The sequence below is a fragment of the Ranitomeya variabilis genome, chromosome 2 (assembly GCF_051348905.1).
Source record: "Ranitomeya variabilis isolate aRanVar5 chromosome 2, aRanVar5.hap1, whole genome shotgun sequence".
In the NCBI taxonomy this organism is placed as follows: domain Eukaryota; kingdom Metazoa; phylum Chordata; class Amphibia; order Anura; family Dendrobatidae; genus Ranitomeya; species Ranitomeya variabilis.
The window spans coordinates 432,224,494-432,244,864 of record NC_135233.1 but is presented as its reverse complement, the minus strand read 5'-3'; the positions used below and the strand labels follow the sequence as shown (position 1 = coordinate 432,244,864).

The following is a 20,371-nucleotide window of genomic DNA, read 5'->3' as shown; positions in this document are numbered from 1 at the left end:
GAGCTGGATGCCGCCCCTATAGAGATAGGCAGACATTGATATGTCCGATCCTCAGTACCATGGAGATAAGCAGATATGCCCAATCATTAGTACCCGCAGAGATAAGCCACCCCGTGTGTCTGGAGCCCACTGATCCCCCTCTCAGCCCCTTTTTATATTCTCTTTAGCGTCTACAGGCAGATAATGTGAATGTTGATTTTGCAGTTTCGTTTCCTGCATAAAAGTAAATAATAATAAATCCGAGACCCCGATTCACATAAATAAGAAAAATTCACCGGATTCTAAAAATACATTTCCAGCTCATTAAGAATTCATGTGTAAGTAACGTCGGACCCCCGAGGCGCTCCATTCACTTTGCAGGAACCTCGCACCCATCTGCGCGATTTATGCTTGATTTGTCTATCTGCTCCATTAACCCCTTCACAGACCGAAGCGCGGTGAAGGCTCCATCCCATCCCTGCGGCTGCCTGGAGGCTTCTGGGATGGAAGGGGTTACGGTGGGTGGTTGTGTAGAACGAAAAGTGACGGCTACAAGACGGTGGAAGTGATGAGTAATGCGGGGGCCGCAGCCGACGCTAAAAATAAAAAACATTTTCTGTTTTGAGGGATCAAACGTGACGATTTCCGACGAGGCGATAAACAAGAAAAGGGGAAATAACGGGAAGCGATCGCCGCGGGCACAGGGCTCCGCTTCACAATTAAAACGGGATGTTGCTATGGCAACAAGAACCCATTACCCACCTTGTATGAAGCCCCGCGCTCGGGAGGGGAGGGGCTTAGGGTGGGGGAGGGGCTTAGAAGGTAATCAGTCGCCTCAGTTAAAGGTACTCAGGGGCCAAAAACGAGGCGTCCGGGAGTAAGAAGACGCAATCAATCCTCCCTTAGCTCTTGCGTCCCAAAGTGGAGGAATATAATGTAAAACCTATAGGACAAAACTTCATCCCTTTAACAAGACCCTAAGCAGGCGAGGGGAGAGCGCAAAGTTGGGGGGGGAATACTTTTTTTGGCTTTTGGTGAACATACCAGTCTAATATGTCCAGGGACTGTCCCAATTCTTTGCTCTTCTTCTTACTGGGCGGCTATGCTTAAACAGCATTCTGCCAGCACTAAAGGAGCCGGAACTTCCATTTTGGCATTGAGGGGATTCATTTTATGGCTTTTGGTGAACATGCCAGTCTAATATGTCCAGGGACTGTCCCAATTCTTTGCTCTTCTTCTTACTGGGCGGCTATGTTTAATCAGCATTCTGCCAGCACTAAAGGTGCCGGAACTTTCATTTTGGAGTTGAGGGGGGATTCATTTCATGGCTTTTGGTGAACAAATCAGTCTAATATGTCCAGGGACTGTCAAATTCTTTGCTGTATTTTTGACTGGGTGGCTATTCTTAATATACATACTGCCAGCACTATATGTGCCGGAACTTTCCTTCTGCTCATTTCCAGGCATTCATTGTCCTCATAGTGTCCAACATTATAGAAACCACTCTGCCACAGGAGTATCACCTCATAGGAAAGACCACCGTAAGAGAGACCGCCAATAACTAAGACTGCCAGCGTCCTGCATTATAGAGTCCCATAATGCTGCTATTAGTGCAGCCCCATAACAGACTGCCATTACAAGGGTCCTGCATTACACAGACCACCACAGTACCACCATAATAGAACCTGGACCACCCAAACATAAGGAATTACCCTACACCAGGGGGTAAAATATCAATCTCTCTTCCAGGCTAGTCCATCAAAGAAGGAGCCATTACGCTAAGCTCTTTTTATATTGTAGACCACCTCGGTAAAGAAAATAACCTTACACCAGAGGGTAAATTATCCACCACTCTTATCTTAAACCATCAAGGAAGGGGGCATTACCCCCAGACCAACAGGGGATATATTATTAACCCATTCATCCAACTGGAACATGCAGACTGGAGGAATTATACTACAGCAAGGACTAAAATATCACCGTTCTTGCCTAAATCATAAGTAAAGGGGGCATTACACTAGACCACCAGGGACAATACATCTTTTGTAATCTAGAGCGTCCAGAAGGGGAGAACTTATATACCGAGTAAATAAAATATTAAAGGGGTTACCAATTGGTCACAAGTCCATGGCGAAACGTCCCTGCTGGAGGCTAGGATACAGAGGCCAGCTGCTGGGGACATGGAAAAAAGGGGCACAGGAGTGGCAGGGGACCGGTACAGTGAGCATAGCCCAGGAATAGGGGATAGTCTTATGCCAAGTAGTAAAATATTTCCTCCTCCTTTATTCTAGACCACCAAAGACTGGCATAACCCTAGACCACCAGGGAACATAATATATTCCCCACTTCTAGCCTGGACCGACCAGATGTGGGCAATCGCTCAATACAAGAGAGTAAATATGTACTGGTCATCTACCCCAAACCCCTGCATAACCCTAGACCACCAGGGAACATAATATATTCTCCTCTTCTAGCCTGGACCGACCAGATGTGGGGAATCGTCAGACACTAGAGAGTAAATCTGTACTGATCTTCTACCCCAAACCCCTGCATAACCCTAGACCACCAGGAAACATAATATATTCCCCACTTCTAGCCTGGACAGACCAGATGTGGGCAATCGCTCAATACAAGAGAGTAAATACGGTATGTACTGGTCATCTACCCCAAACCCCTGCATAACCCTAGACCACCAGGGAACATAATATATTCTCCGCTTCTAGCCTGGACCAACCAGTTGTGGGGAATCGTCAGACACTAGAGAGTAAATCTGCACTGGTCTTCTACCCCAGACCAATAAGAAATGAAATATTAATCCCTGCATTACCCTAGACCACCAGGGCTTTTACCATCTACCCCTCCAGTATTTAATAACCAGGAAAGCTTCAATTACACGTTTATTTTCTGTTCTGTAACCTCATCCCAATCTCTGCCGTAGATGTTTGGAGGATGTCAGATGCCGGTGTATGGAGCAGTCTTGGGGGCAGCGTTTTTTTTTTTGTGCTGCACCTCCCCTAAATAGAGGGGCGCAAACAACAATCCCTCCCCTAGATTCATCTATGAAAATGAGAAAAAAAAAAGTTTCGGGTGTTAAAAATTGAGACAAACTAAAGATTTCTGTCTGTAGGAAGAAGAGAAGGAAAAAAAAAAAAAAAACAAAGATAAAAAATTGTCCAGGGTGAATGTGCAGACGACGTATGGAGGGGTCTCCGGACCCCCGCGCTGTGGTGTTTGGCTTCTGGGGAACATGGGGAAGTGTCATGTAGATTCCCAGCCTTCTAATTAGGAGACGTGTTGGCGGTGTTGGATCGCTGCCTCCATCGTTCTTTCCTGCAGGCGGGTCATTAGCGCCACAACGAGATTCAGCTCTGAGCAGACAGATCTAAAAATACCGCCAAACCCATCAGTGGCGGAGAGAAGCGTCCGCATCCTCCCAGAGGAAAAAAAAGGGATAAACGAGGAATTGTTTATCTGCCCATCATGAAAGATTTATCCGTGTGTTATGTGGAGCCTCCCTGTGATTCTACAGCCAACGTCCCGGGGACACTGATACTCCCCAGCGTCTGCGGCGCTCGTATGCGGCGGGCAGAAGTGCGATACTGCGGGTGCCTATCAGCAGTAGCGTCACACAGAGCAGGGGTCCGGGGGGCCGCACAACACCCACGGGAAAGGCGATTACTGCACTCGGCTCGGTCAGCGCCATCCTGTATGGCGCATGTGCACGGTCCTGCAGCAGGCGGATAGAAGGGGACACAAGTCGGCCGCTTTGGCAGTAGTTGGGGGTCCCGCACCAACCTAACAATTGCCAGTTACCCAGTGTTTGGAGACTGGACTATCCCTGGAACCTGCGCCTGTTTTGGGCTATATCTTTGCAAAAATTGTGCAACTTATTTTTTCGATTCCAGAGATCCATCCACGCCCCCCAGAGTAGGTAGGAGAAGTAGGAGAAACGGGGACTGGCGTCAGACCCCAGGAAGAGGAACAGCAGAGCAGTGGGGGATCGGCAGGTTACCAATCTAAGCTTTTAGCCAAAAACTTTAATCCCTTATACAGTGGTCCCCAGACTGTGGGCCCCCCATGTGTTGCTTGTGGTGGTCTGCTCAGGTGAGCCCATACCTGTGGGGCCGTGCGCCCCCTGCTCTACCATTCCTTGCTCTGTGGTCCGGAGCCAGCAGGACGGTGATGGAGAATACAAGGAAGGCACAGTAATGTCACCGCAATAAGGTCCGAACCGGTGTTACTTTATTGGGGGGCACTTAGGAGGAAATATTACAATATAAAAGGGCACTCGGGTCATGTCACCTTATAAGGGGGCACTCGGGCCATGTCACCTTATAAGGGGGCACTCGGGACATGTCACCTTATAAGGGGGCACTCGGGACATGTCACCTTATAAGGGGGCACTCGGGACATGTCACCTTATAAGGGGGCACTCGGGCCATGTCACCTTATAAGGGGGCACTCGGGCCATGTCACCTTATAAGGGGGCACTCGGGCCATGTCACCTTATAAGGGGGCACTCGGGCCATGTCACCTTATAAGGGGGCACTCGGGCCATGTCACCTTATAAGGGGGCACTCGGGCCATGTCACCTTATAAGGGGGCACTCGGGCCATGTCACCTTATAAGGGGGCACTCGGGCCATGTCACCTTATAAGGGGGCACTCGGGCCATGTCACCTTATAAGGGGGCACTCGGGCCATGTCACCTTATAAGGGGGCACTCGGGCCATGTCACCTTATAAGGGGGCACTCGGGCCATGTCACCTTATAAGGGGGCACTCGGGCCATGTCACCTTATAAGGGGGCACTCGGGCCATATCACCTTATAAGGGGGCACTCGGGCCATGTCACCTTATAAAGGGGCACTCGGGCCATGTCACCTTATAAAGGGGCATTCGGGCCCATGTGGACGCTGACTAGCATGGCCTCCACTAGAGGCCACATACAGACCAATCACCGGCCTCTTCCTGGCGCCCCGGCAGTGAATGGCGGATAGAAAGGACGACAGGCAGACATGACAGTAAGGAAACACTTGCAGCTGTGTTGATCGGTACTTACTCTTTTGTGATTATTCCCCGAGGGCCGGAGGGGACGACCGTTTTGGAATCGATGCCGTGTGTGTCCAGGATGTGTCGAGCCGCCGGACTCATGCGGAGCCTGAAATTAGGAAAACATATAATTTATTTAGAAAAAGATAAAACCGCGCAAACCCCCCCCGAGCTGCGGCCCATGCACGTGGGTCTGTTTATCTCCTCTGTTCCGTTTTTGACGAGTTAAAGGGGAATTACACTTTCATTCAAGCTGATCCTGTAAGCAGATTAGTGTATGTTCGCCGGCCCCGCGGACGGATCTGGGGATTAATTACAAGAGCAGCAACAGGAGATCCCGGGATCCGTAGTAACCACAACATTCATCTCCCTGTAGATTTAGTTGTAACAGAATTTCCATTCACTGACAGTAAGCCGAGATCCTGACTAAAGTGAGAACTACCACATATTGCACATTGTAACCACTGCCGTTCTGTGTCCGCAGCTCCTGTGCCAACCAATGTATCACAATACATTTCATGGACTGCAAACATTTCGGGAGAGGCCCAGAAGTATGGGGGTAACATGGGGCAAATCTGCAGGATCCGTCCGCTCCACTGACACATCTGTCTTAGTAAATTCTATTCATCTCATCTTAGACACTTACACTCTGTTACACCTGCTGGAAACAGATCAATAAATTGACAGCTACACAATACTTTACTGCTGGACAATAGGGCTGGTCTCAAGACACCGTCCAATGAAGACTGTCCATTGTTCTATATTTCCAGGAGGATTAACAGAGGAAGAGGAATAATGGAGGAGTTATAACAGAGGCAAAAAGGAAGAGGAATAACGGAGTAGGAATAAAGGAGGAGAAAGAAGAGGAATAATGGATAAGGAGTTATAACAGAGGTATAAATGAGGAGAAGGAAGAGGAATAACGGAGTAGAAATAACGGAGAAGAAGGAAGGTGAATAAAGATGGCGGAATAAAGGAGGAGAAGGAAGAGGAATAACGGAGGAGGAAGGTGAATAAAGATGGAGAAGGAAGAGGAATAACAGAGGAGAAATAACGGAGGAGGAATAAAGGAGGAGGAGTTATAACAGGAATAAAGGAGGAGGAATAACGGAGGAGGAGTTATAACAGAGGCAAAAAGGAAGAGGAATAACGGAGTAGGAATAAAGAAGGAGAAAGAAGAGGAATACTGGATAAGGAGTTATAACAGAGGTATAAAGGAGAAGAAAGAGGATTAACGGAGTAGGAAAAACGGAGAAGAAGGAAGGTGAATAAAGATGGAGGAATAAAAGAGAAGAAAGAGGAATAACGGAGGATGAATAACGGAGAAGGAAGGTGAATAAAGATGGATAAATAAGTAGGAATAAAGGAGGAGAAGGAAGAGGAATAACAGAGGACAAATAACGGAGGAATAAAGGAGGAGAAAGAAGAGGAATAATGGAGGAGGAATAACAGAGGATGAGGAGTTATATCTGAGGAGGAGGAATAACAGGCATAAAGGAGGAGAAAGAAGAGGAATAACAGATTAATAAATGAGGCGAAAGAAGAGTAAAAACGGAGAGGAGGAGGAGAAGAAAAAGGACAAAGAGAAAAAGAGGAAGGGAGAAAGAGAGGAAGGGAGAAAGAGAGGAAGGGAGAAAGAGGAAGGGAGAAAGAGAGGAAGGGAGAAAGAGAGGAAGGGAGAAAGAGAGGAAGGGAGAAAGAGAGGAAGGGAGAAAGAGAGGAAGGGAGAAAGAGAGGAAGGGAGAAAGAGAGGAAGGGAGAAAGAGAGGAAGGGAGAAAGAGAGGAAGGGAGAAAGAGAGGAAGGGAGAAAGAGAGGAAGGGAGAAAGAGAGGAAGAAGGAAAAGAAGAAAAAAAAGAAGAAAAAAGAGAAAGAAGAAGAACCCATCAGAACATTTCCAAAAGGAATAGCAGAGGAACAACATAATGTAAAGTTCTAAAAAAAACAAGTTTTATAATTGTTACAGTATGGGGAGTAGAAGTATTTGCCAAATCTGACAGGTAGGCAGCAGACAGGTCGTTATTGTACATCTCCAAGCACTTTAAGTGAAGCCTCCGTGCAGATCTGGGTGCACTGAGGGGGTAACCATGGGGCAAACACGGAGGAGTCTCTGGCCATCCTGACCTGTCCTAGTAAACACTTGTAATCTCTGTGAAATAACATCTCTGGAACAGCTATGCTTGAAACAATTGTGCCGTCCCTCTGTTATTCTTCCTGGAAATACCTGAATAACCGGACAATTAGATTTTATTTCACCCTTTGATAATGAGCTCTGACTTTTTACTCCCTGATATGGTGAAATACCAGGAGGAGCAACAGAGGGACGCCAGAGGCTCGTCCAGAATACCAATAATTACATCCAATGCGATCCACGTCTACACGGAAGACTTAAGACATATGAAGACGGATTAGCGCACGGAGCAGTCAGTGCCTCCCGCGGGATGCAGGCGAATTAATGGATATGGCGTACAGGCCGCGGTCTCATTAGATAACGCACCCGGATACTTACTGCTCAGGATACACAGAAGACGCCGCTGTGACCTTTCCAGCGTGAGTTTTGTGTTCCTTCGTCTTTTCGAGTCTCGCCGGGTCGCCCCTGGCGAGCGCAGCTCTGCACTCTGGCACCAAGGATAATGAACTCCGAGACAGCTGGATGCTCGTCATTAGGGGCGCACGCTCCAGAGCAAGCAGCTGGCTCCGGGCCGCAATTAAAATCCGCACTTGTAATTCTCACACGTCCGAGCAGAACGCCATGCAGCCGACATGTGAGCGCCAGGAGAGGACACGCCGCCATACTAACAGCCGCGAACATTCTTCATCCACAGCCGGACGGGGCTCGATTATTGATTGGATCGACACCGTTCATTTTACCGTATTATTCACTAAAAATGATGAAAAATAAAAGCAATATCCACCGCTGCTTTCTGGGCTTCGTTTTTCCGGCATTCATTGTGCAGTAGAAATAACACGGTGATCAGATTCTCCAGATCAGTGCGATTACGGCGACACCAAACTTGGAAGGTTTTTATGGTATAATTTTTATTTTATATTTTACTGGTTTTAAAAAATTCTGGACTTTGTGTCATGATTTTTCTGAGGTCTGTAACTTTTAGGTTTTTCTGAAGGAGCCGTGTGAGCGCTGGTTCCTGTAGGACGCGATGATGTTTTTATGGATCCCATGTTGAGGTTCATAATATATTTTGATAAGTTTTATAGCATTTTTGGGGAAGTTGCGGTAACCAAAAAACGGCAACTTGGCTTTTCACTTTTTTCTTCTTAACGGGTTAATTAATGTTTAAGAATGCGGTGATACCAATTTTTTTATTTATTTTTCTGCTTATTCTTTGTTATTTTTTATCTTTTACAATTGTTTTAAGTTTCCCTAATGGATCTGACCTGACAACCTACATTTTCATTGCTTGTACTTCATGGCAGTATCAAGATATGATTAGGCCCCCCCATAGTGCTCCAAGCTGGGACCCCTTCCCAGAAAACAGCAGTTATTTGGGGGGATGGAACTTTTCCATAACTGTTAAGATTCTCTGCAGTGCCCCTAAAGGTGAAATGAGGCATTACATGGCGCCCATTGATATGAGTGTGTCGAGTGTGTGTGTGATACAGGATGGATCCTCCAGAGGAAGAGACGCTCATTTCTAATGTGCCACAATCTGGTTGGGAACATGGACGCTGACGCATGTGACCGGAAGCATCCATGGATTTCTATGGTGTAGCTGTTGCATGTGATAAACCTCCGATTGCATATGGTGGCCAGCAGCCACACTATTCTGGGGCTAAGAAGAGGTGTTAACTTCATAGTCGTGCAACCAATGGCCGCTGCATGTAGGCGATGATTCCATATGCAAAAGCCCGGAGACAATAGAAAAAGCACGACTCAGCCACTAGCAATCAATGCCAATCCTCTGCCCCTACAGCCGGCATAAAATTATCGTGGTCCGGTCTTCTGAGGCTGGTTTTTGGTTCCTTAGGGACCCAAACTTCCCACTTGTAGTGACCACCACTACATTCACTTCTATGGGACCTATGCACTGAAATAAGCGGTGGTCACGCATGCACACCACCGCTCCATTCATACAGGGGACTTTGGGACTTTTGATTCCAACTGTAAAAAAAAAAAATACTATCCAAAAAATAATTTACCCATAAAGAAACAAATGTGTTGAGGACAGAATAAAAAAAGGAGACCTACCTAAACTTTCCAGGCTGGGACGGGGCAGTCTGTGGTTTTATAGTCTCATCGGTGGTGGCGGTACTTGCCAGAGGAGTGCTCTGAACACTTGGGATCTCCACCTGGGTCCAGTCCTGTCCTTCATCCACCAGAAGAGCGATCAAGGATCCGAGTCGTACGTTTCTGCTGCCTTCCTGAGCCTGCCAGAAAATAAAACATCATCACCAAGGGGATCTACTGAGCAACCTATTATAAAGTGACAACTCTTCTGGGTAAACCCCTAATAAGATCTTAAGGAATCCTATTTGGGGCTACTGATGATCGTTCACTCGTAAAGCTCTGGGGGCAAAATCGTGAAATCACTAATGTGTCGCTCTTGTAGATCCTCATGGGCGGTCCGAGGAAACGGTGGCGATTATGTAACCCAATCACATTTGCATGTGCGCTTGTTTTGCTGGGCTTAAAAGGGTTCTTTCTAATATGCTGAATTAAAGGGGTGATTCTCCACATAGGACCCCCCCAACTCTCTAAGGAAGATCTACAAGAGTGGCTTCTGTTCTAGCCAAGAAGATCTACAAGATGCTGGTTCAGTGGGCACCGGACCACAGCCCTAGGCGCCTCTTCCTACCTGGTGCCGCTTCTGATTAGTAGGCCTGGCATGACGCACACATGGCCAACAAGTCAGAAGAGGCCCCGGGGATGAAGGCAGGTAATAGGTGGCTTGTAGGGTTGTGGTCTGCCGGCCATGGACTACTGAGGTGTCTCAAGAGAAAACCATTTATTTGAAGGGCCACCATACACTACACCTATCCCTTTAAATTAACCATGGGTTGAAAAAGGACTCTCTACCCAACCACGCTGTCCGTGTATGACATCATGGGTGGGGAGAGGGTAACAGACACAAGGTCCAGAAAGCTGAGATATGAGGGGCTGTTTGTCGAGAGCTTTCTTTTTTGTACATTTAACTTTTTTTTTTTAATCTGGCGATCTGAAAATCCAGCGCGTAATTATAATATATGACGCCATAATAGATAAGTCCCACTAAAGCCGCCGGTATAGCGATGGAGATGAAAAACAGTTCCTCACAGCTGTATTATATTCCGTCTTCATACGTTTGCACCCAATAAAAGGTATTTGTTCATTTAAAGCGACTCCTTGTAAGACGGCCGGGTGTGTGAATCCCGATTCCTTATCTGATGCGTTAAGAGACGCACAATCATCATCAGGACAAAGCGATAAATGTGAAGCAGACCGACATCCTCTGTGCAACGTTCTCTGCCCTCAGTTTTGCGCTGCATTATCCATGTGATGTCCTCAGATCTCAGCTTATGCTCAACCTCAGGATTCTGGGATGATGCGAGGACACCGGTCCTGAGCGCTGACCCTTCTTACAAGAAGGAGAAAAGTCTGAGACTGATGATATGCGTCACGATCTTGTTCCTAAAAAAATGCCTCTAAAAGTTCACAACCCAAGAGCGTCGTTTCTTAGACATTTTTAATCAATTTGTTTTTAAAGCTCTAAAGGAGAATCTGTTTACGCCTCCAGCTCCAGTGCAGAGCGATGTGTTACCATGCTGACAGACTACAAACAAACCCTGTGTAGTCAACGACTGCAGCCTCGTGTTATTCCTCGCAATTTGCCCCCAGCTCCTTGATAACCAGTAAACGGGGTCGGTATGGGAGGTTTAGGATTTGGTTTGTAACCTGCAAACAACTGATGTAAAACTACAACCCCTAACATGACCATCAGGGCACGCCTGGAGTTGTGGCTTTGTAACAGTGACCGCCATCACATAGTGAGCCGTACTGGTCAAAAGTCAGATTTATGAGCATTTTGCATGGGCCGATGACCAAGCGAGGGTTTGCTTTCAATAACTGGTCTATGTAAAATATCGAATGATTAAACTATGTGAACAAGTGATCGTACTAACGCCCACCCCCACGGGAGACGCGCTGTGCCGACCACCTCCAAGGGGGACACAAGGTGCCAATTGCCCCCACGGGGGTGCACGGATCAGACCTCCGAGCCCAGGGAGCAGACCTCCGAGCCCAGGGTGCAGACCTCCGAGCCCGGGGTGCAGACCTCCGAGCCCGGGGTGCAGACCTCCGAGCCCGGGGTGCAGACCTCCGAGCCCGGGGTGCAGACCTCCGAGCCCGGGGTGCAGACCTCCGAGCCCGGGGTGCAGACCTCCGAGCCCGGGGTGCAGACCTCCGAGCCCGGGGTGCAGACCTCCGAGCCCGGGGTGCAGACCTCCGAGCCCGGGGTGCAGACCTCCGAGCCCGGGGTGCAGACCTCCGAGCCCGGGGTGCAGACCTCCGAGCCCAGGGTGCAGACCTCCGAGCCCAGGGTGCAGACCTCCGAGCCCAGGGTGCAGACCTCCGAGCCCAGGGTGCAGACCTCCGAGCCCAGGGTGCAGACCTCCGAGCCCAGGGTGCAGACCTCCGAGCCCACTCGGGTGCAGACCTCCGAGCCCACTCGGGTGCAGACCTCCGAGCCCACTCGGGTGCAGACCTCCGAGCCCACTCGGGTGCAGACCTCCGAGCCCACTCGGGTGCAGACCTCCGAGCCCACTCGGGTGCAGACCTCCGAGCCCACTCGGGTGCAGACCTCCGAGCCCAGGGTGCAGACCTCCGAGCCCAGGGTGCAGACCTCCCAGTGCAGGGATCAGACCTCCCAGCTCAGAGCGCACACCTCCGAGCCCAGGGCGCAGACCTCCCAGTGAAGGGATCAGACCGAACCTCACACACAAGAAATGAGACTATTGATCGTCGTGCAGCTCGATGGCTGGAAGAGATCTGATGAATAGCGGCCATTGACCCGCAGACGGCGGCGGAGAATTCATGTGCGTTATCCAATACCGCCTGCGATGACTCGATTAGACCGGCCGCACTCCGCACAGTCTCTATCAATTACACACAGAAATCAGAGAAGGCAAGAGACAGACAATACGGAGGCAAATGGCTGTAATCCTTCCCAGGAGAAAGGATTCATTCTGTGCAGCGGGTCATGGACAGAAGAGCTTGTAGGACCCTCTTAATAACCCCACAGCACTGCAGGAACTGCTGCAAGAGGGGCGCCTACTCTCTAAGGCCGAATTCACACAAGATCAGATTTTTTTTTTTGCACACTTGCTCATTCCTCTTTCCCGAGGATGGAGAGAACGGACGCCCAGACAGGATCACAAAAACACATTAATATACTCTGAAGGTGGACGTTTTCCCGTACAGCGGCCTGGGATTGGGCTGTACATGCACTATCCCATACATGACCCCTGGAGGCGAGGATCCGTTTCCCCCACTGCTGGCTGTCGTTCCAGGGGACCCTCCATTTTCTGCATATCTCTTCTAGGTGGTCTGGGGGGACGCCCCACTAATACAACTGGAATAATTTGGGGCGGAGGGGGACGAGGACCCTCGCTGGTGGCAGAATAAGTTCAGAGTCATTACATGAGTGACTGTCTTCTATGGATCACACGGAAATAACGCGTGCGCCGGGCTGAGAGCCGGAATTCTTCCTCTCCTCCACGACATTTCACTAGGGCAGCAGTTTGTCCTCCACAGCTGCTCTTCATACTTTGATTTGGACAATCACTACTTGTTAGAAGGGTCCTTTGATAATAAAAGACCCCCAGAGGTCAGCACTAATCTGTGTGGTAAAGCCCTCCACATACGACTAATGTCGACCGTAACTGTCGATATTGATCGTTTTCGCAGAGACAGGCCGCCGGTCAACATGTCAGCCGGAGACCTTCTCATAGAGAACACAGGAGCGCGCTCTCGGCCGACAGCCATCCAACATGTGCGCAGACCTGAAGGCCGCATTCACACGGAATGGCAGTGAGGGTCCTGCCCCGAACTCAGTACCCTCAAGGATTGTATGAAAATGGGGTTCCCGAATCTGACGACCTCTTAATTATGGCGCCATACTATGGTACAAGGCGTGGCCACTGCTCGGCATGTCTGATCTTCCCGGCCAGGCCATGTCGATGGGGTCTTACCCGCAGGAGGTGGTCCCTGACACTACGATCGCTCCACATGCCAGATCAGCCATGAAGGAGTTATCCGCCGAGTCTATTCACACTACAAGATTTTCCTGATGACTTTCACACATCGGATAGAAAACCTATAATAATACAAAAATAACATAACGCCGTGAACATCGCTCAGCGGAGAATGGGAACAGCTGTCGCCACATCGCGGAGGTGCGGCGCGGCGCTTTCTTCTGGTTCGGTAACTCTTTCCTGCCCGTGAAGATTTTAGCACTGTGCGGTTACGGGTTTTATGAACAAAGGGGGCTTGCTTTGGGGTTTTTGGTTGTGTCCCCATCTCCACACACTGCGTCAGTCCGGATATAACCCTGGAAGGAAGAACTGGACAGGAGCGGAGGCAAGTCTGCACGGGGGCTGAATACATTAGATGGTTCGGCCATTGACGATCCCCCCCTGAAAGCGGATTCTAGGGGACAAAAAAAATAGGGATTTCAACATGAACAATCCTTTGTCATCAGGAGGTAAGAAGTGACCCGAGGCGTCTGGCAGCGGCTTGTTACCCACGGGAGCACGAAGAGTCGAGCCAAACGTCATCCATAGGTGTAAGGCCGCCGACCAAAACTATCCATCACCTGACCACGGGATTCATGAATGTCAGGGCAGCGGGGTCTGACCAGTGGGACGTGTAGGACCACCGCTGCATCCACTGTCTACGGAAGCGAGCCTGCGCACTGCCGAGGTGTATTGTGAGGTTCTGCAGCACCTGAGGTGTATTATGAGGTTCTGCAGCAGCTGAGGTGTATTATGGGGTTCTGCAGCAGCTGAGGTGTATTATGAGGTTCTGCAGCAGATGAGGTGTATTAGGAGATTCTGCAGCAGCTGAGGTGTGTTATGAGGTTCTGCAGCAGCTGAGGTGTGTTATGAGGTTCTGCAGCAGCTGAGGTGTATTATGGGGTTCTGCAGCAGCTGAGGTGTATTCTAAGGTTCTGCAGCAGCTGACGTATATAGTATGAGGTGGGGGACACTTTGTGATCAGCTTATGTCAGCCCCCTAACATGTAGGGGTTGTCCATCGTGGAGACCCCCATTAAGCAGCACGCTAATCCCAATGAACCCAGTTTTGTTTTTTCTCTTCACACAGGAACAAGATGGCGATGCGGCAGATCCTCCGGTGGATAACAGCACAAGAGAAGTGAGGAGGAGGATTGACGTCCCCAGATTACAGAAAATGGCGACAAAAGGCACAAAACATTTCACTGATGGAGGACGACGTCCGCACCGAATCACAGCGGTACCTGGAGGCACAGAAAAACGAGGCGGCAGCCGGGAGCCCGAGCATCAGTAACCGCCTGTGAGCCGGAACTTGTTATTGAGGATAATCTCCATGGAACGCCTCCCAAGGCTTCCCCTGAGGCTGAGCGTCCTCGTGTCCGGTGCACCGAGCCGCCCGACCTCGCCGAGGGAGTACCGAGCGCCTGTGCTTGGTGAGATCAGACATTTTGTGCTTTCCTTTCAAGTCCCAGAAAAATGGAACAGTTCAGGGAAGAGTCCGTGTGCCGAAAAGTCTCATTTCCACTGATAAAAGATGGCCGTCGTGGGTTCACACAAACTGCTGCTCGGCCATGTGAAGTAGTGAGACAGTGAGGAGCGCTCATGTCTTCTCAGGCGCAGAAGACGCACTTTAGGATTTTTGCTTTTTAGGAAGCGAATAATCATGGATTGTGTTTCACAACAAGAAGTGACGCTCGCTGCGGATACAGGAGATTTACTAATGTAATAAAGGACATCCATTATTAATCAGCCAGAACGGCAGCGAAGTATGAGAAATGTCACCGTGGAGGCACCGCGGACTGAGTAATGTCACCGTGGAGGCTCCGGGGACCGAGTAATCTGTGGCTGTCAGTACAGGGACATGAATTATAGAAACATGAGGAGCTCGCTGCAAAGCCAGGTGTGAATGAGGCCCATAACCATACGAGCCCACACAACTGTGCCCCTGTATCGTGCAGCACAGAGATATACAGGTCCTTCTCAAAAAATTAGCATATAGTGTTAAATTTCATTATTTACCATAATGTAATGATTACAATTAAACTTTCATATACTATAGATTCATTATCCACCAACTGAAATTTGTCAGGTCTTTTATTGTTTTAATACTGATGATTTTGGCATACAACTCCTGATAACCCAAAAAACCTGTCTCAATAAATTAGCATATCAAGAAAAGGTTCTCTAAATGACCTATTACCCTAATCTTCTGAATCAACTAATTAACTCTAAACACATGCAAAAGATACCTGAGGCTTTTAAAAACTCCCTGCCTGGTTCATTACTCAAAACCCCCATCATGGGTAAGACTAGCGACCTGACAGATGTCAAGAAGGCCATCATTGACACCCTCAAGCAAGAGGGTAAGACCCAGAAAGAAATTTCTCAACAAATAGGCTGTTCCCAGAGTGCTGTATCAAGGCACCTCAATGGTAAGTCTGTTGGAAGGAAACAATGTGGCAGAAAACGCTGTACAACGAGAAGAGGTGACCGGACCCTGAGGAAGATTGTGGAGAAGGACCGATTCCAGACCTTGGGGAACCTGAGGAAGCAGTGGACTGAGTCTGGTGTGGAAACATCCAGAGCCACCGTGCACAGGCGTGTGCAGGAAATGGGCTACAGGTGCCGCATTCCCCAGGTAAAGCCACTTTTGAACCATAAACAGCGGCAGAAGCGCCTGACCTGGGCTACAGAGAAGCAGCACTGGACTGTTGCTAAGTGGTCCCAAGTACTTTTTTCTGATGAAAGCAAATTTTGCATGTCATTCGGAAATCAAGGTGCCAGAGTCTGGAGGAAGACTGGGGAGAAGGAAATGTCAAAATGCCTGAAGTCCAGTGTCAAGTACCCACAGTCAGTGATGGTGTGGGGTGCCATGTCAGCTGCTGGTGTTGGTCCACTGTGTTTCATCAAGGGCAGGGTCAATGCAGCTAGCTATCAGGAGATTTTGGAGCACTTCATGCTTCCATCGGCTGAAATGCTTTATGGAGATGAAGATTTCATTTTTCAGCACGACCTGGCACCTGCTCACAGTGCCAAAACCACTGGTAAATGGTTTACTGACCATGGTATTACTGTGCTCAATTGGCCTGCCAACTCTCCTGACCTGAACCTCATAGAGAATCTGTGGGATATTGTGAAGAGAAAGTTGAGAGACGCAAGACCCAACACTCTGGATGAGCTTAAGGCCGCTATTGAAGCATCCTGGGCCTCCATAACATCTCAGCAGTGTCACAGGCTGATTGCCTCCATGCCACGCCGCATTGAAGCAGTAATTTCTGCCAAATGATTCCCGACCAAGTATTGAGTGCATAACTGAACATTATTATTTGATGTTTTTTTTGTTTGGTATTAAAAAACACTTATTTGATTGGTCGGGTGAAATATGCTAATTTATTGAGACAGGTTTTTTGGGTTATCAGGAGTTGTATGCCAAAATCATCAGTATTAAAACAATAAAAGACCTGACAAATTTCAGTTGGTGGATAATGAATCTATAGTATATGAAAGTTTAATTGTAATCATTACATTATGGTAAATAATGAAATTTAACACTATATGCTAATTTTTTGAGAAGCACTGTTCACCTCCCGCACCAGCATGCACCTGTATATAATCGTGAGTAATAGAGGGGGGTCCTCCGATCAGGAACCTCATGGAGTTCAGATTGGAGGACCCTGTATAACTCGACCTATGTGAAGCCTCACTCTCCTCCGGTGGGTCTACGGAGAAAGGGAAAAACTGCTGAGGACAGATTGCAGATCTCCGGAGGACTCAGGAGTGGCCCCCAAGTGTGATCATTAGGGGGCTCCACCACTGGATGAGCAGACGCACAGCCGACAAGATGGGTAGACCAACAAGGTGGGAGGGTGGCTGACGGACGCAGAGGCTGACGAGGTGGGAAGGTGGCTGACGGACGTGGAGGCTGACGAGGTGGGAGGGTGGCTGACAGACGCAGAGGCTGACGAGGTGGGAAAGTGGCTGACGGACGCAGAGACCGATGAGGTGGGAGGGTGGCTGACGGACGCAGAGGCTGACGAGGTGGGAGGGTGGCTGACAGACGCAGAGGCTGACGAGGTGGGAAGGTGGCTGACGGACGCGGAGGCTGACGAGGTGGGAAGGTGGCTGACGGACGCGGAGGCCGATGAGGTGGGAGGGTGGCTGACGGACGCGGAGGCCGACAAGGTGAGAGGGTGGCTGATGGATGCAGATGCTGACGAGGTGGGAGGGTGGCTGACGGACTCGGAGGCCGATGAGGTGGGAGGGTGGCTGACGGACGCGGAGGCCGACGAGGCGAGAGGGTGGCTGATGGACGCAGAGGCTAAAGAGGTGGGAGGGTGTATGATGAACGCAGAGGCTGACGAGGTGGGAGGGTGTATGACAGACGCAGAGGCTGACGAGGTGGGAGGGTGTATGACGGACGCAGAGGCTGACGAGGTGGGAGGGTAGCTGATGGATGCAGAGGCCGACGAGGTGGGAGGGTGGCTAACGGACGCAGAGGCCGACGAGGTGGGAGGGTGGCTGACGGACACAGAGGCCGACGAGGTGGGAGGGTAGCTGACGGACGCAGAGGCTGACGAGGTGGGAGGGTAGCTGACGGACGCAGAGGCTGACGAGGTGGGAGGGTGGCTGACGGACGCAGAGGATGAGGAGGTGGGAGGGTGGCTGACGAGGTGGGAGGGTGGCTGACGGATTAAGAGGATGACAAGGGTGGTGACGGACGGATGAGGAAGCAAATGAGGTGGAGGGTTGGGTGGGGCGCCAAGACTGGGAGGCCAATGGTCAGAGACAGAAGAGGTCACTGGCTCTGGCTCAAGCATAAATCTTTTTGTTGAAGACTTGCACATCTGTTTCCACATCAGTTTGTAGTGACGCCCCGCGGTATCCAGTAAGGACAGGCAGGGGGGGCTGGCGAACTATCGGAAGCAGCCGGAGAACCTATAGAAATGTCAGAACGCTTCAGTCTTCATTTCTCCATCTTGCGTAGCGCCATGTAGTGCACAGACACAGTGGCCATGTTGTGACTTACACGGACCCCAATAGCCGCAATAATGGCTGCCCCTCTAGGTCTCATTATAAAGCGCCGCCATCCCCGGTAGCATGCAGCCCTCGCTTCATGGCTATCCCTGGATTAGCAGGACAGCGTATAACAAGGTTTCTTACATCTGGAAGGCAGTAAGGGGCTTAGTGACGGCGTTGATAGCATTGATCTGGCCCGTGTGTGCCGGATGGGATTGTAACGGGTCTGTGTCACACCGACAGGGGCATTAGTGGATAACAGGACAGGGGTGACGCGGCGATGTAGAAGGGTGATGCAATGATGCAGCAGGGGTGACGCGGCAATGTAGCAGGGGTGGCGAGGCGATGTAGCAAGGGTGACGAGGAGATGCAGCAGGGGTGAGACGAGGCGATGCAACAGAGGTGACGCTGGGGTGCACTATTTCCGACAGTTCCGCAGACAATGAATGGCGTGAAGGTGAAGCGTGCACACCTCCGCTCCTTCAGGATGGGGCTGCAGATCCTAGGATTTAACACCATCACCAATTCAATGGACAGGGGGTAAATTTAAATTCTGGGAAACACCCTTTTCAAATGAATGGACCCTTACCATAATTTTGGCTAGAATTCCCTCGTCACTGGACTCCATGGTGACCACGGCCTTATCGGTCTCGATTTCACACAGGGCGTCTCCTGCGTTCACCGTCTCACCTACCGGAGAGTGAAAAAACAAAGTTTTAAAAAAAAGGTTTTCTCGACAGAGGAGCGTTGCAGAATACCGCATCTGCAGCGATCAGCTGAGGATTGGTCATCGGTATCAGATCGCTGGGGGTCTGACATCCGGCTCCCCCCATCAATGAGATATTTGTTGAATGTACCCAGTGGATAGTGCCGTACACGTGCAGTGGCCATTCCTGGTACTGCAGCTCAGCTCCCATTCACTGCTATAGGAGACGAACTGCAGTACCCGAGAATGGCCACTATATGTGTATGGAGCTGTGCTGCTCCGTACAAGCTGGGGCTCATAACAGCTGATTGTGGGGCGCTGGGTGCCAGATGCCGATCTGGACAACCCCTTTAAGTGAAGTCCTGTGCTATCACAGTCTACAGGGGATCAGATCCCTCCATCTGTACAATCACTTGTTTTTTATAGCCCTGTTAACATGTGTCGGAGACTCCAGATTCCGTCATTTTTCGGTAAAATTATAGAAAGTGTTATTCCTGCCGCAGATCTGAACACAAACTAACCACCCCCAATAACCCCCCAATAATCTCCTCCGCGACGCCTTCGTCTAAAGGAAAAACCTGAGTGTAATGGGTTAAAAATAGAAATAGAAAACAAACCAGGGGACCAAAGAAACCCGGTCATTTTATGTTAGAGCGCCCCCTGCAGGCTGGCCACAGATCCTTCCATAGTATGAGTAGTTTTACATAGGACTACTGAGATTGTACATAGGTCTGTGTGTAAGGCTACGGGGTCGAGGCTGTAGAAAGATGAAAAATTAGGGGGAAAAGTCTTATTTCTAGTAAATAAGGTCCAAACCTCCAAATTCCTTTTTTCCCCTATATTTGCACTCGATTGACAGTCGCCAAGTTGCAGACGACTCCAATGGCAGGAAAAAGTTTCCAGCAACTTTGTAATTGATCTTGTGCTTCATTCCTCTCCGTCCTCCATCTCAGCTTGCTGCCAATGAATGTGAGCGATTACCCAATGTCAAGGATTTGCACAAAAAGATTTGCAGGACTCTGGAGTGGCAGACAGGTTGGTAATCCATAGCCGTCAGCCCACAGCTCTACGAACCTCCTCCGTCCTGTCGGCGCCACTGCCGGCTCTTCTGGGGCCACGTAGTCATTGCAATGCTGGCCCAACCAGTCAGAAGAGGCGCCAGAGATGCTGGCAGGTAGGAGGAGGCTCGCCGGTCTCTGATTAACCCACTGGGTCATCCACTTCTGGTTCACCCAACAGACCGCCTCTGGTTCACCCACCCACCTGACTCTGGACCACCCGCCTCTGGTTCGCCCACTTACCCAACTCTGGACATCCTGACTTTTGCTCGCCCGTCTGCCAGCTTTTGGCTTGCCCACAATCCCGTCTCTGGTCCATCTGCCCGCTTCTGGTCCAC

General features: G+C 49.8%; 1 protein-coding gene across 1 annotated transcript in view; it reads right to left on the bottom strand.

The window, feature by feature from the left end:
• PDHX (pyruvate dehydrogenase complex component X) overlaps positions 1–20,371 on the bottom strand; it is a 152,665-nt gene that overhangs the window by 35,053 nt on the left and 97,241 nt on the right. Inside the window, exons 3-5 of the mRNA XM_077287030.1 lie at positions 18,859–18,959; positions 9,236–9,414; positions 5,040–5,138 (exon numbers count right to left, since the gene is read on the bottom strand). Coding sequence (XP_077143145.1) covers positions 5,040–5,138; positions 9,236–9,414; positions 18,859–18,959 — 379 coding nt within the window. The remainder of the gene's footprint in view (positions 1–5,039; positions 5,139–9,235; positions 9,415–18,858; positions 18,960–20,371) is intronic.